At 41.3% G+C, this 13,849-nt stretch overlaps 2 protein-coding genes across 2 annotated transcripts; both read left to right on the forward strand.

The window, feature by feature from the left end:
* Positions 1-176: 176 nt before the first annotated feature.
* On the forward strand, positions 177-9,375 carry LOC144531071 (transitional endoplasmic reticulum ATPase-like). The gene is made up of 18 exons (XM_078270988.1): positions 177-199; positions 530-641; positions 1,067-1,239; positions 1,360-1,502; positions 2,338-2,468; positions 3,422-3,553; positions 3,671-3,773; positions 4,002-4,135; positions 4,257-4,392; positions 4,471-4,583; positions 5,625-5,789; positions 6,404-6,526; positions 6,628-6,840; positions 6,941-7,119; positions 7,239-7,368; positions 7,612-7,770; positions 8,651-8,802; positions 8,890-9,375. The coding sequence occupies exons 1-18, from the start codon at positions 177-179 to the stop codon at positions 8,993-8,995; spliced, it is 2,427 nt and encodes an 808-aa protein (XP_078127114.1). The 3' UTR covers positions 8,996-9,375.
* Positions 9,376-10,964: 1,589 nt separating this feature from the next.
* On the forward strand, positions 10,965-13,704 carry ndufb7 (NADH:ubiquinone oxidoreductase subunit B7). Its single transcript, XM_078278183.1, has 3 exons — positions 10,965-11,244; positions 11,830-11,998; positions 13,534-13,704. The coding sequence occupies exons 1-3, from the start codon at positions 11,133-11,135 to the stop codon at positions 13,619-13,621; spliced, it is 369 nt and encodes a 122-aa protein (XP_078134309.1). The 5' UTR covers positions 10,965-11,132; the 3' UTR covers positions 13,622-13,704.
* Positions 13,705-13,849: the final 145 nt, after the last annotated feature.

Raw genomic sequence — 13,849 nt, forward strand, 5'->3', positions numbered from 1 at the left:
CACCAGGGCAGTTCAGGTCAGGCAGAACCTGAAACCTTTGGCACTGATCACAGCAGAAATCAGACTATACAAGAGCAGCACCTGAATACACCACAGTAAACAACTGCAGAGGACAGTGAGGGCGTAGATCTAGTGTTAAAAACATTGGATATCTGACGAGACCAAGGAGACCAGTCATGCCAGGCTCTGGAGGAGCAGAGTGAGTGAAACAGCTGCATGTGGACAATATCTAGTATTGACATACTTGATACAGTATATTTGTTTGTGGCATAAAACTGGTGCTAACTTATCAATGTGCAAGTTGCATGTGCAGGTGATCAAGTTTAAAAAATATACAAAATACCTGTTACATTAAACTCAAAATGATTGAAGAATTAACAATATGTTTTTTATGTGTACAGGCTCATGTAGTTGCTACGCACAGAGCTAAAGAGAGTCTAAATACAGCTCTGTGTCACATGAGGAAATTAGAGCTACAAGTGCAGAGCCTGCATGTGAGAGAGTCGTAATGTGTCTCTTGTTTGGAAAGCCCAAAGGGAGAAGATTTCTCCACTGCCATCCTGAAACAGAAACACAGACCGAACAGACTCATTGTGGATGAAGCGCTCAATGAAGACAGCAGCATTGTCAGCCTGTCACTGGTGTGTGTGTGTGTGTGTGTGTGTGTGTGTGTGTGTGTGTGTGTGTGTGTGTGTGTGTGTGTGTGTGTGTGTGGTGGCTTGTTTAACTATATTCGTGGGGTCCAAAAGCCGGGAGTCCAGTATACTTGGGTCCCGACAGCTTTGTGGGGCCAAAATGCTGGACCCCACAAGTTTAAAAGGGTGTTTGAGGGTTAAGACTTGGTTTTAGGATTAGGAATATAATTAGGTTATGGTTAGGGTAAGGGTTAAGGTTAGGCATTTAGTTGTGATGGTTAAGGTTAGGGTAAGGGCCTAAGGAATGCATTGTGTCAATGGCGGGTCCCTACAAAGACAGTGCCACAAACCTGTGTGTGTGTGTGTAATATGTATAAATATATCCTAGTCATGTTTGTATTTGTTCTGAGATTTGTGTGTGTGTGCACTAGATTAAGACAGAGGAGCTGCAGCTCTTCCGGGGGGACACGGTGGTGTTGCGAGGGAGGAAATGTCGCCAAACAGTGTGCATCGTCCTGACAGATGAAACCTGTGGGCATGAACGAATCCGCATGAATCGTGTGACGCGCAACAATCTGCGTGTCCGGCTTGGTGATGTCATCAGGTAGCCCAGATCTCACACCTGTATCTTTGTGTATGGTATATGGTAGTCTCGCTTTGCCAGACCCTACATTTGACAATATTATCTTTAATAACGAGGATGTTGATGTGTGTTTTATCGCAGTATTCATGCCTGCCCTGATATCAAGTATGGGAAGCAGATTCATGTCCTCCCTATAGATGACACCATCGAGGGCCTGACAGGAAACCTCTTTGATGTTTTCCTTAAACCGTATTTTCTGGAGGCTTACCGGCCCATACATAAAGGTACTGCAACACCTCAGCCGCTGATCATACCACAGTAAAACAGCTCTGTTTATAATATGATCCTGTCCCAGGGGATTTTATCAGAATACAGCCTAGAAAATCTGCTTAGAAATATAGGAAATATTGGATATGATAAGAATAACACAATGTAATTCTGCTAAATAAAACACATCCCATTCATATTAATTTCACTTGGTTTTACTTTCAACAAATTGTGTGTCCAAATACAATACACATTTTGGGCTATGGGCCGTCAGGGCAAAAAATTTGGATAGTCATCATGAAAACATTAATTGGTCATGTGACAAGGGCTGGGAAGATTATTTTCACAGAACTGTATAAAAATAAAGTGCAATACAATTACAATAAACTTGCCTCAAACTTCAACAAAGAAACCCTTGCTGCACACAGTTTTCAGATAAAAGGAAACAGAACAGAAATAAAGTGCAATACACAATTTATTTCTTACAGCAACAAGTGCTCTACAGTGAGTTCAATATGTTTCTATTTCTAAACTGGTCTTAAAATTTCAACAAAGTACACAGTTGCCATACAATGTGTGTTTAAAGTATATATCCATTTACTAAATAGAAAGGCAGCGATTGGCAGAACAGGCAACAAAGTGAGAGTACTCTGTTCCAATGGAAATCAAATTTGTCAGATTGACAGCACTCTAGCCCAATGGATTGGTGGGTCACAAAGGGGCATTCAAATTCTAGGAGGGGGGGAGGGGGGCAGGTGCCACCCTGGGCTCCCCCTCTAGACCTACCCCTGATCTAGAGCACACTTAGATGCCCCCTGTATGTGGTGAATTTTTTTTAATCTGTGCTGCCAGGTGACATCTTCTTGGTGAGAGGAAGCATGCGGGCGGTGGAGTTCAAGGTGGTGGAGACGGACCCCAGCCCCCACTGTATTGTTGCCCCAGACACGGTCATCTACTGTGAGGGAGAGCCAATCAAAAGAGAGGTCTGTGAGAGATTCAGCTTGTGTACCAGCTTTATATTATAATACAAATTTCAGAAAGTATACAATATACACTATTTTGATAGTTAGTGTGGAAGAAATGTGCTTTGCTGTTTGTAGGAAATTATCCAATGCATACACTGCAACTACCAATTTCAAATTTCAAAAAATGTTAGTTCATTGTTCATTTTCTAAACTGTTGTTCAATCCATTGCGGAATCATCTACCATATTTTGTCACTTTTTCCCCAGCTATGAGTCACCCCTGTTATCCATAGTACATTGCAGTGCAGAACAACTCCATGAACATGACACTTAAAATGTTAGAATTTCTGTCTGCATGTTGGCCTTTAAAAATAGACTTAATTCATGTCATTTTCCAGTATGAAAGATCTACATATTGAAAACTAGGCTAGAATATTGTATATAGTAACTGTGACACGGGGTTGTCTACAGACATGATGCCCTCATGGATGTATATTTTCCATGCTGCAAAGATGTCTGGTCCACCTTATAACATTGAGATGGAACTCATTTGGGTTGAGATAGGCACTATACAGGCCAATGAAGTATACTAAAGCCTCTGTCATCTTCCTGGAGCTGACTTGAGACGATGTTTGGTTCAATATAAAGAACTTCTGGAAGTCTCCATTTCACTTTTGAACAGCATTAAGGTTAAGCTACATAACAGTGGCAAAATGATAATACTTAAGTTTTAATGGGCCTATTATTGGTGCAAGGAAACCTGCTTATGAAACCAGGCAGCAGGGATCCATGGGTTCTTTGCACGTAACAATGCTGCAACAGAAACAGAAACAAAGTCAGCAAAGTCATCCAGTTTTGGTGATTTAATTTACACCTTATTGGCATCAGGAACTGGGCCAATGACTGCATACCACATTCATGACTGAGAACAAACCCAACCAGGTGTGAATCTTGCATATCGCCCTGTGACAGGATGAGGAGGAGAGCCTTAATGACATTGGCTACGATGACATCGGAGGCTGTCGGAAGCAGCTGGCCCAGATTAAAGAGATGGTGGAGCTTCCTCTCAGACACCCTGGCCTTTTCAAGGCTATCGGTGTTAAGGTGTCATATACACACACAAACCCTGACCCTATACACTCTTATATCTGCTTCATTTGATTATAACATTAGGTTATTCTCTTTTAATGACTCCGTGGGCTCTTCCCTTCTCTCTCTCAGCCCCCCAGAGGAATCCTGCTGTATGGCCCTGCAGGCACTGGGAAGACCCTGGTGGCTCGGGCTGTAGCCAACGAAACTGGTGCCTTTTTCTTTCTCATCAATGGTAAGGCTTTGTTTTCACACATTGACACAGTCAGAGCATTTGTACACAGGAAGAGAGGAAGAAATAAGCTGATACTGTTTTTGCAGGTGAGTGAGAAACTTTAGAATATTAAGTATACAGAGTTACTATAACCTGATTAGAAATTGCAATTTACTCATTGGTGTTCTTATTTATAGATCTGTGTAGGAGAAAATGTGTTTTACATGCTGTGCATTATTATGTGACAAGGTCCGGAGATCATGAGTAAGCTGGCGGGAGAGTCAGAGAGCAACCTAAGAAAGGCGTTTGAGGAGGCAGAGAAAAACGCTCCAGCCATCATCTTTATTGATGAGCTGGATGCCATCGCTCCCAAGAGGGAGAAGGTAAACAATAGAGAACAAAATGCCTGTGTCTGTTGTATACTGAACTGTAACTTGTGTGTGTGTGTGTGTGTGTGTGTGTGTGTGTGTGTGTGTGTGTGTGTGTGTGTGTGTGTGTGTATAGACTCATGGTGAAGTGGAGAGGCGTATAGTCTCCCAGCTCCTGACCCTGATGGATGGCCTGAAGCAAAGAGCTCATGTAGTTGTCATGGCAGCCACAAACCGACCAAACAGTGTGGACCCTGCTCTAAGACGCTTTGGTCAGGACAGCCACACGCACACATACATACATACACACACACACACATTTTTTTTTAAATGGTGATGTCTCTCTCCAGGCAGGTTTGACCGGGAGATTGACATTGGAATCCCTGATATGACCGGCAGACTGGAGATCATGCAGATCCACACCAAAAACATGAAACTGGCTGGCGATATCGACCTGGAGAGGGTGAGAAAGTGTAGCAGCCCGGGCCAAAAGAAACATAATTAATGATAATAATGTTAATTTTCAACTAAATAAATCTAAGCTGAAACGTTTAGTTAATCAACAAATCATGCAACTATTGTGCAACTAAAAGTTTGTCTTCAAGAAAACACACCAAACATGTAGATCTAGTGTTTTTGAATTCTGAAGATTTGCTGCTTTTCTTCATTTTATGTAATGCATGTTTGAGTTTTAGACTGTTGGAAAGGGTTTTCTGTCATTTTATGCAACAAACAATTGTATTGTTAATTCAATTCAATTTATTTATAGTATCGAATCATAACAAGAGTTATCTCGAGACACTTTACAGATAGAGTAGGTCTAGACCACACTCTATAATTTACAAAGCCCCAACAATTCTAGTAATTCCTCCAAGAGCAAGCATTGTTATATTAAAATATATTTGGATATTCCCCATGTTATTAATTTATAATAACTTAGTTTCACTTTCTTCACTGAGATAAAAGTGCTGAGAGTGACTATAAAAATTGGGATTTTTTTTTATAGTGAATTCAATTAAAGTCAAATTTTTGAGACCCTCCTATTTTAAGAGCATTATAATTACATGAAATCCACTGTATTTCTGTAACTTTTCAATGATATAATTACACAGAAAACACTATAACATAAATTGTGAACCATTTTTGAGAGAATAAAACTACCCTGGGAAAAGGGAAGATGGGAATTGTGACTTATTCTTAGTAAAGATATGATGATCTGATATATAAAATATTCACCTTCAGGTACTAACCTGGCAATAACCTATTTAATTGAGTTCAATAATATTCACTCTCATGCGGGTGGAATTACAGTGTAACAGCACAGGTCTAACAATATCTTCATCAAATGTGTGTGTGTGTCTAATTTAAGTGTTGAAAAATAAGCTATCATCAAAAATGTAACACCACCTTCTGATGGCATCAGTCCCAATCTTGATATGCATTTGTGCTGTTTAATAAAGTAATATTTATATTAACGTAATATCTATCTATTAACATATCTCAGATTTCCAAAGAGACCCATGGTCATGTAGGCGCCGACCTGGCTGCTCTGTGCTCAGAAGCTGCTCTGCAAGCCATCCGCAAGAAGATGACCCTCATAGACCTGGAGGATGAATCCATTGATGCTGACTTGCTCAACTCACTGGCTGTCACCATGGATGATTTCCAAGTACACACATACACACACCCATGTACGCAAATACACACATACAGACTTTTGCTCTTCCTGACCGTATCTGGGTGTACTAATCCCTCAATGAACACTACTGTGAATCTCGTCATTTGTAACCACATGATAAAAGGTAGACGTGAATATTTTTTAATGAATGAATAAACGAAGAGAGATGCATCTCCTTTCCCTAGTCTATATACACAACGTTCCACTTCCGGGATTGCTCCAGTGCCACCGGAACTTCCCCCGTATGTCCCTCATTTAGGCCAGATTTAGTTACCTTGGGCTTTCTTTGTGATGGCATTTTAAACTCCAAATCCATCTAGCTAGACTATCTGTCCAATCTGAGTTATCTGTTGCACGACTAAGAACGTACACGTTCCACCAAAACAAGTTCCTTCTCAAGGCTATTTTGCCGCTGCTCCGTCCGGTGCTTAGCGCCGCCCAAGATGATTGTGATTGGTTTAAAGAAATGACAATAAACCAGAGCACGTTTTTCTCTCATCCTGGAATGTTGTGTGGACTAGCCAAACCCTCCTCCGCAGCGCTGTGGAGGAAGGTCTGGCAATGCGAGACTACCTTTCCCTAACACTCATCATGTCCTCCCTCAGTGGGCGCTGAGTCAGAGCAACCCATCAGCTTTGAGAGAGACTGTTGCAGAGGTGCCTCAGGTGAACTGGGAGGATGTCGGAGGACTGGACCAGGTCAAGAGAGAACTGCAAGAGCTCGTTCAGGTGGAAGAAACACTTGCACACTCACACCGCCACACTCTGCACATACCTAAAAACACAAGCCCCATCAACAATCCCATCCATCTTCATCTCACTCTCCCCAGTACCCTGTCGAGTATCCGGACAAGTTCCTGAAATTTGGTATGACTCCATCTCGTGGAGTGTTGTTCTACGGCCCTCCGGGCTGTGGGAAAACCCTGCTGGCTAAGGCCATCGCCAACGAGTGCCAAGCAAACTTTATCTCCATCAAAGGACCCGAGATGCTGACCATGTGGTTTGGAGAATCGGAGGCCAATGTCAGAGATGTGTTTGATAAGGTGAGAGCAGAGAAAGGAAAGGAAAATGAATAATTGTAGAAGGTTAGACGTAAGAGGATTTGTTTCACACTGTAACTTTGCTGACCTTCTCTGCCTACAGGCCAGACAGGCAGCCCCTTGCATCTTGTTTTTCGACGAGTTAGACTCCATTGCCAAATCTAGAGGAGGCGGAGGTGGGGATGGAAGTGGTGCAGCTGACAGAGTCATCAATCAGATACTCACAGAGATGGATGGCATGTCAGACAAAAAGAATGTCTTCATTATTGGAGCCACGAACAGGTGCATGTGTGATTTTGTATTTAATGATTATGGATTGAGAGGTCAGTACACTGGAAGTTGAGATGAGGATCTTCACCTCTGTGCTCATCTCACCTTCATAACTCCTCTTATCACACCAGACCAGACATCATAGACTCTGCCATCCTGCGGCCGGGCCGTTTGGACCAGCTCATCTACATCCCGCTCCCAGACAAACCATCTCGCACTGCAATCCTAAATGCCAACCTCCGCAAGTCCCCTGTCGCACGAGTTAGTGATACACACACACACACACACACACACACACACACACACACACACACACACACACACACACACACACACACACACACACAATTTCTCTGTACAGTATCTTCCTTATGTACACAAGAGAGAGAACAGAAAATTGTTTTGTCCCTTTATCCTGTGGTATAATGTATTTATTAGTAATCATTATAAGTAATGCTCCTATTCTGCATTTTTTCTCTTTCCTTGTACACCTCATTCTTGTAGGATGTTGATCTGGACTACCTGTCTGACATCACAGATGGGTTCTCCGGAGCTGACCTGACAGAGATCTGCCAGCGGGCTTGTAAAATGGCCATCCGTGAGGCCATCGAGGCCGAGATCAAGGCTGAGCGTCAGAGGCAAAGCAGACCAGGCATCCCAATGGTACTGTTGCAGCGCTTCTTGCTTATTTACACCTCAGCGTACTGTCACGGCATAACCACAACCCTGGGAAAACTTGATTCTGTCATTACTCATCTAGGGGCTTCCAGGCCTTGGCCACCCGTGCATATATGAATCTCCAGGGATAGCAGCGTTCTGTTAAGGTACGGTGAAAAGGCCTACCTGTCCTGGTGTTGCTCCGATCCGTCACCCGGTCAGCCTGCTCTCCCTGCTCCGATGCTGTTTAGCGTCGGTGCTCCATTGACAGTTCATTTGTAGACATTTAAAGATGCGGACAATAACTTTAACACAAAAGGGGATCGCCGTTGTGGTACTAGGAAACATAATCTTTTCCTGAAACCTCTCAGCTGCTCTCAATCATCCCTCCCTCCTTAAGCCCCACCTACCCGTAAGTACTTACTTACCCTGCATGACAGCCATGCAGAACAGCCAAAAGGACGATAGGCTGCCGTGACAGTGCTATGATGTGTTAAAAAGGAGACTGATAATTGGGTCTCTGTGACACACACACACACACACACACACACACACACACACACACACACACACACACACACACACACACACACACACACACACACACACACACACACACACACACACACACACATATGCGCCACTCCTCAAAGCAGTACCAGGCTGTGTGTGCAGGGTACAGAAAGAGACTGTGGTAGATAAAAAAGTTCCCTAAAGGGCGGCTGTGGATTTTGTAACTTTCAGCCTTTGGACTGGGAACACACACACACACACACACACACACACACACACACACACACACACACACACACACACACACACACACACACAAACAAACAGTGTATTGTTTCCACATGATATCCTCTTAATTTTTCTCTGCCTGCAGGATGAGGACTTTGATCCAGTCCCAGAGATCAGGAAGGACCACTTTGAAGAGGCGATGCGATTTGCTCGTCGCTCTGTCAGTGACAATGACATCCGCAAATATGAAATGTTTGCTCAAACTCTGCAGCAGAGCCGAGGTTTTGGAAACTTCAGGTACACATATGAAAGTACAACACTTGTGTTACTACAGAAAATGTAGTCTTGATTTCTACAAGGCTTATTCCTTTTTCCCCCACCTAGGTTCCCCTCTGCTACTGGTACCCGGTCTGGAGGTCAGGGGTCAGACTCTGGGTCAGAGAGGCCAGGCGTGTACAGAGAGGAAGGCAATGATGATCTCTATCAGTGACAAAATCGCATCATATTTATATTTTCGTTTTCCTATTCCACTGCTGTGCTTGGCTTCCTCAGAGGAATGATAACCGAAGCATACCGGGAGTGGAAATAGCAAGACACAAAGGGAAACATGGCGAAATAATAGTAATAATAATTTTAAGAAATCTTTTTTTAAAGACTGAAAAACATGAATTAAACAAGAAATCAAATGATAAATGTCTGTATAGCTTTAGTTGTTACAATATTGGATTGTTTTAATGTAAAAATCAATACACTTGTAAGACAGTAGCACTAAGATAAAATGATAAATGTGTCAACCCTAATAACAAAATCTTTGGGTTTTCACACTGTAAGCTGTTTACTTGTGTTAGTTTAAAATGTGGTAAATAAATGTATTTGTATGCCTCTATGATCACTCTTACGATGTTTATTTTGTAATACTGAATGCAGTCTTTCTGAAAAAGCATCATTTAAGAGTACAGTTTAGAGTACTATGATACAGTGGGTGGCATGATGGTTTCCATTTAGCTGCTTCTGTTTCAGTGACCTGGTTATTCGGCATGCTGGCTCATTGTCACACTGTCATGGCTTACTGGGACACTTGTATAGAACCATTGTTAATGTTATAAGATACACCTGCACTTTCATACTATGTCTAGTCCAAATATCTGCTATGAATGCTGTGCCCATTTGATTAAACACATATGAATGTGCATCATGTTCACAAAATATAAACAGATTGGGTGTCAAGACTAGATATGGCACAGGCTCCTCTATAATGATTCATCAAAACGAAAGGGTCAGTTCACACAAATCACACAAAAATAATAATAATAATAATAATAATTAATAATGATTTTCCCACATACACCTTGTTACATACTACTTCACATCTTAGTCATCATGTCTTGGTTTTGTTTGCTAAAGGTATGAGGCACCAATACAATACACCCCAATACAATAAATCTAAATGGAATTTTCAGACTCTAAGAGTATAAAAAAAATAATAATAATAATATATAATTATATATATATATATATATATATATATATATATATATATATATATATATATATATATATATATATATAAACTTAACACAAAAAGTAAAGAAATTTGTGTTTGGTAGATTATTTCTCTGTAGTAACAATGCTTTTTGGCAATACATCTTATACCATTGGAAAGCCTGTTTAGTTTCCTTTCAAATGGTGCCCCATTTGTAAGGAACATGCATTTGTGGGATGAGCAGCAGCGCTGAGTATGTGGGTTGCGCCCATGAAAAATTTGCCAAATCTTCTCTGCCAATGCCAAACAGCTTATTCTGCCATTGATCCGTTTGGTGTTTGGTGTATTGGATGATTGAAGTTTGAAGAAACAAGACATATTGGCATTTGAACAATTTATTCATTTCACAAACAGGAGCCTCAGTAGCATGTGGAAGAACCACACACAGCCACAACAGCCTGGCACCTCCTCCTCATGCTGGTCACCAGCCTGGCCACACACTGCTGTGGGATGGCATCCCATTCTTCAACCAGCATTTGTCGCAAGTCAGCCAACGTGGTTGTGTTGGTCACTCTGGCACGAACAGCACGCCCAAGCTGATCCCACAAGTGTTCAATGGGATTGAGGTTAGGACTGCTGGCAGGCCATTCCATCCTCTCCAGTCCCACATTCTGGAGGTAGTCTCTGATAAACCCCGCCCTGTGAGGGCGAGCATTGTCATCTTGGAGGGTAGAGTTCGGTCTCGATATATATATATATATATATATATATTTGAGAAATGTAAAAGTAATGCATTTTATGGAAATGTCCATAGTTCTTTTTGTTTTCTAACTGTGAAACATTTTCACTTTTTTCAACGTATTACATAATCAAAAGCCAATTGACAAACAGTGAACCTAAGGCCTTCTGAGGGTCTGGGTCCACCTTCCAGCGGAACCTTTGTTACTTGTCTAGAGGAAGGGTGTTCTATTAAGTACCGCTCGGCTGTTTATTTCCGGTGAGAGGCGGAAGTGGCATCAGGGGGCTTGTGGAGGTGACCGAATGGCAGACACCAGAATCTTTTTGGAAACATTAAATTAATGCGGAACGGAAACAAACAAATATAATCAATTTTAGCTAACTGTGTATAAACATCGTCGCTGCCATGGGAGCTCACCTGGGCAGACGGTATGTCACCGAAACGGGGACCGAGCCGGACCCAGCGAGGAAATACGAGTTCGACCCCCAGTTTGGCTTTCCAGAGAGAAACGAGAGAGGTTTGTCAGCAGTTACCAGCTCAGAGAAACCCATACTGCATCCTGTATGTCTTAATAATAGTCTGAAGTGGAACAGATTTCCCTATCAGCCATGCTAGGTTGGCTCGTCAAACGTTAGCCGAGTTAGCTTTGCGCTACTGAGAGTAATAATAGGCTGGTTAGCTTAACGTTAACTGGTGTTTGAGGAGTTCAATGTCAAGTAAGCAGGTGCAGTTTTGCTTCATGTATTTACCCTTTACTGCTTATTTCGAACCATGTGCTCCAACTTGTTCTGCAAATTGTTGCTACCTTTGGAAGTCTGTGTCAGTAGACTCCACTTAGACAATGTCACCTTTTCAAATCAAAGAATGGACCATTTACAGTCTAGCCTGAGTGTGCATGGAAAAGCATTTTGGCACTGTTGCATTGCCTAATATTCGTATAGGTTAGATTAGTATATATATATACACCGAGCCTCTTCTCTGGGCAGAACTTGCATAACAGACTCTGTATTCGTCCACTCCGACAGCCATCCATATAGTAACAAATAGTATCAGGTCCTTGTACATTGAAAGATGACCATGCAAATGTGTATCCCTTTCCCAGAGATGGTAGCAAGCCAGGAGCAGATGAATCTGGCCCAGCTGCCTTTGGAGCAGAGGGACTACTGTGCCCAGTACCTCCTAAAACTCATGAAGTGCAAGAGGGACAACTGGCCCAACTTCCTGGCCTGCAAGCATGAGAGACACGACTGGGACTACTGCGAACACCAGGAGTAAGTGTTTACAGAGAGAGTTAATGTTAAGACATTTGAATGGTTGGGTTTAGGGCTGCAACTAACGATTATTTTCATAGTCAATTAATCTGTTGATTATTTTCTCGATTAGTTGTTTGGTCTATAAAATGTCAGAAAATGGTGAATAATGTGGATCAGTGTTTCCCAAAGCCCAAGATGACGTCCTCAAATGTCTTGTTTTGTCCACAACTCAAAGATATTCAGTTTATTTATTATTATTATATTATTATTTATTTTTCACAGAGGAGAGAAGAAACTAGAAATTATTCACATTTAAGAAGCTGGGATCAGAGAATTTTTACTTTTGTCTTAAAACATTACTCAAACCGACGAATCGATTATCAAAATAGTTGCCGATTAATTTAAGAGTTGACAACTAATCGATTAATCGTTGCAGCTCTAGTTGGGTTTAGTTTTTTTTTTTTGTAGGATAGACTCTTGTAGACTGTGATGCTTTCAGCAGTCCAACTTCATTGGTTTAACTTAGGGCTAAGCAATATATCAATATTATATGGATGTATTATGCTAGATATCGTCTTAAATTTTGGATATCGCAACATGTGTGTTGTCTTTTCCTGGTTTGTCATTATATCCACGTTATTGATGATTATATATAAAAAAATATGTATCAATGTATTTGGTTCAAAATATTGTGATATTGGATTTTCTTCATATCGCCCAGCTCTAGTTTAACTGTATGTAAGGGCTTTTGTTTTGTGTAGAGGAAAAACTGTAAGCGTTTCAGCAGTTGCTGAATCATGATAGGTTCACCATTAAAACTGGGTAACGTGCAGTACCATCAGACATGTAAGCAGATCAAACCCATACACACTATTCTTATTTAGTTTGTTTATTTTTCATAACTATCAAAAGTAAAGTTAAAATGTAATCTAGTGACCAGCAGAAGCTCAGAAAACCTAAGTCAATTAAACTGGCTGGTTTCCTTTCAGTTGTATGAGCTATATATACAGTATATATAAAAAAGATTCTCACAAGGCCCAGTTAGTAGTAGTTCTGGACATTTTAATCATGTCACACAACACAATTTTCCTCAGCAGATGGAGCTGTCCAGTTGTTGTGGAATTGTAGGTTTTTAAATTTATACTTTTGTGAGCAAAAACTGGCATACTTTGTTTACAGTGTAAACTAAGTATGCCAGCATTTTAAGGACTATGTTGGTTTGAGAGATCTTAACACAATCTCTCAAACCAACATAGATGAGAAGTCCTTAAAATGCTTAGTTTACACTGTAAACTAAGTATGCCAGTTTTTGTGGTTTATATTTTTATTTCTTTGGGGAGGGGGGTAATTAAGAGTCTAGAAAAACAAACAAACCTTTGTTTCTAATAACAGGGTGGAGTTTCCTAAAAAACGTATCTCAAAAATGGAATCCATTTTAAGTTGTAACGGCACTAGAGATCTTCAATTTCAGATTTGTCAATTAAACTTTCATCTTGTGATAATATGCAACCACCTTGTCCTTAACTATATACCTGGTGTTTTTCTGCCTCCAGCTATGTGATGCGTATGAAGGAGTATGAGAGAGAGAGGAGGCTCCAGCTGAGGAAGAAGAGAGTCGAGGCTCAGGCTGAAGCTGCATGATCAGTGCATCCTCTGATGCGTCTTCTTCTCTGTATATATTTGTGCCGCGGCTCACAATAAACAATATTGTTTAAGCTCTACAACCCTCCGTCTGTATTGTTTGACAAGTTCTTGCAGGTGCGATTTCCCCGTATTTTGAACATGTAGTTGCAACCAAATTCCGATGACCCAGTTGAGCCTGTAACATGTCTGTTTTGACTATTGGTGACACTTATGTCTGCACAATGC

Source organism: Sander vitreus, chromosome 2 (assembly GCF_031162955.1).
Source record: "Sander vitreus isolate 19-12246 chromosome 2, sanVit1, whole genome shotgun sequence".
Lineage (NCBI taxonomy): Eukaryota > Metazoa > Chordata > Actinopteri > Perciformes > Percidae > Sander > Sander vitreus.

Coding starts and splice junctions, on each gene's coding strand:
- LOC144531071 (XM_078270988.1), top strand. CDS start 177: ATGCCAGGCTCTGGAGGAGCAGA. Junction 4,584..5,624: donor GCGATATCGACCTGGAGAGG/GTGAGAAAGTGT, acceptor AACATATCTCAG/ATTTCCAAAGAGACCCATGG. Junction 8,803..8,889: donor CGAGGTTTTGGAAACTTCAG/GTACACATATGA, acceptor TCCCCCACCTAG/GTTCCCCTCTGCTACTGGTA.
- ndufb7 (XM_078278183.1), top strand. CDS start 11,133: ATGGGAGCTCACCTGGGCAGACGGTATGTCACCGAAACGGGGACCGAG. Junction 11,245..11,829: donor TCCAGAGAGAAACGAGAGAG/GTTTGTCAGCAG, acceptor TCCCTTTCCCAG/AGATGGTAGCAAGCCAGGAG. Junction 11,999..13,533: donor GACTACTGCGAACACCAGGA/GTAAGTGTTTAC, acceptor TTCTGCCTCCAG/CTATGTGATGCGTATGAAGG.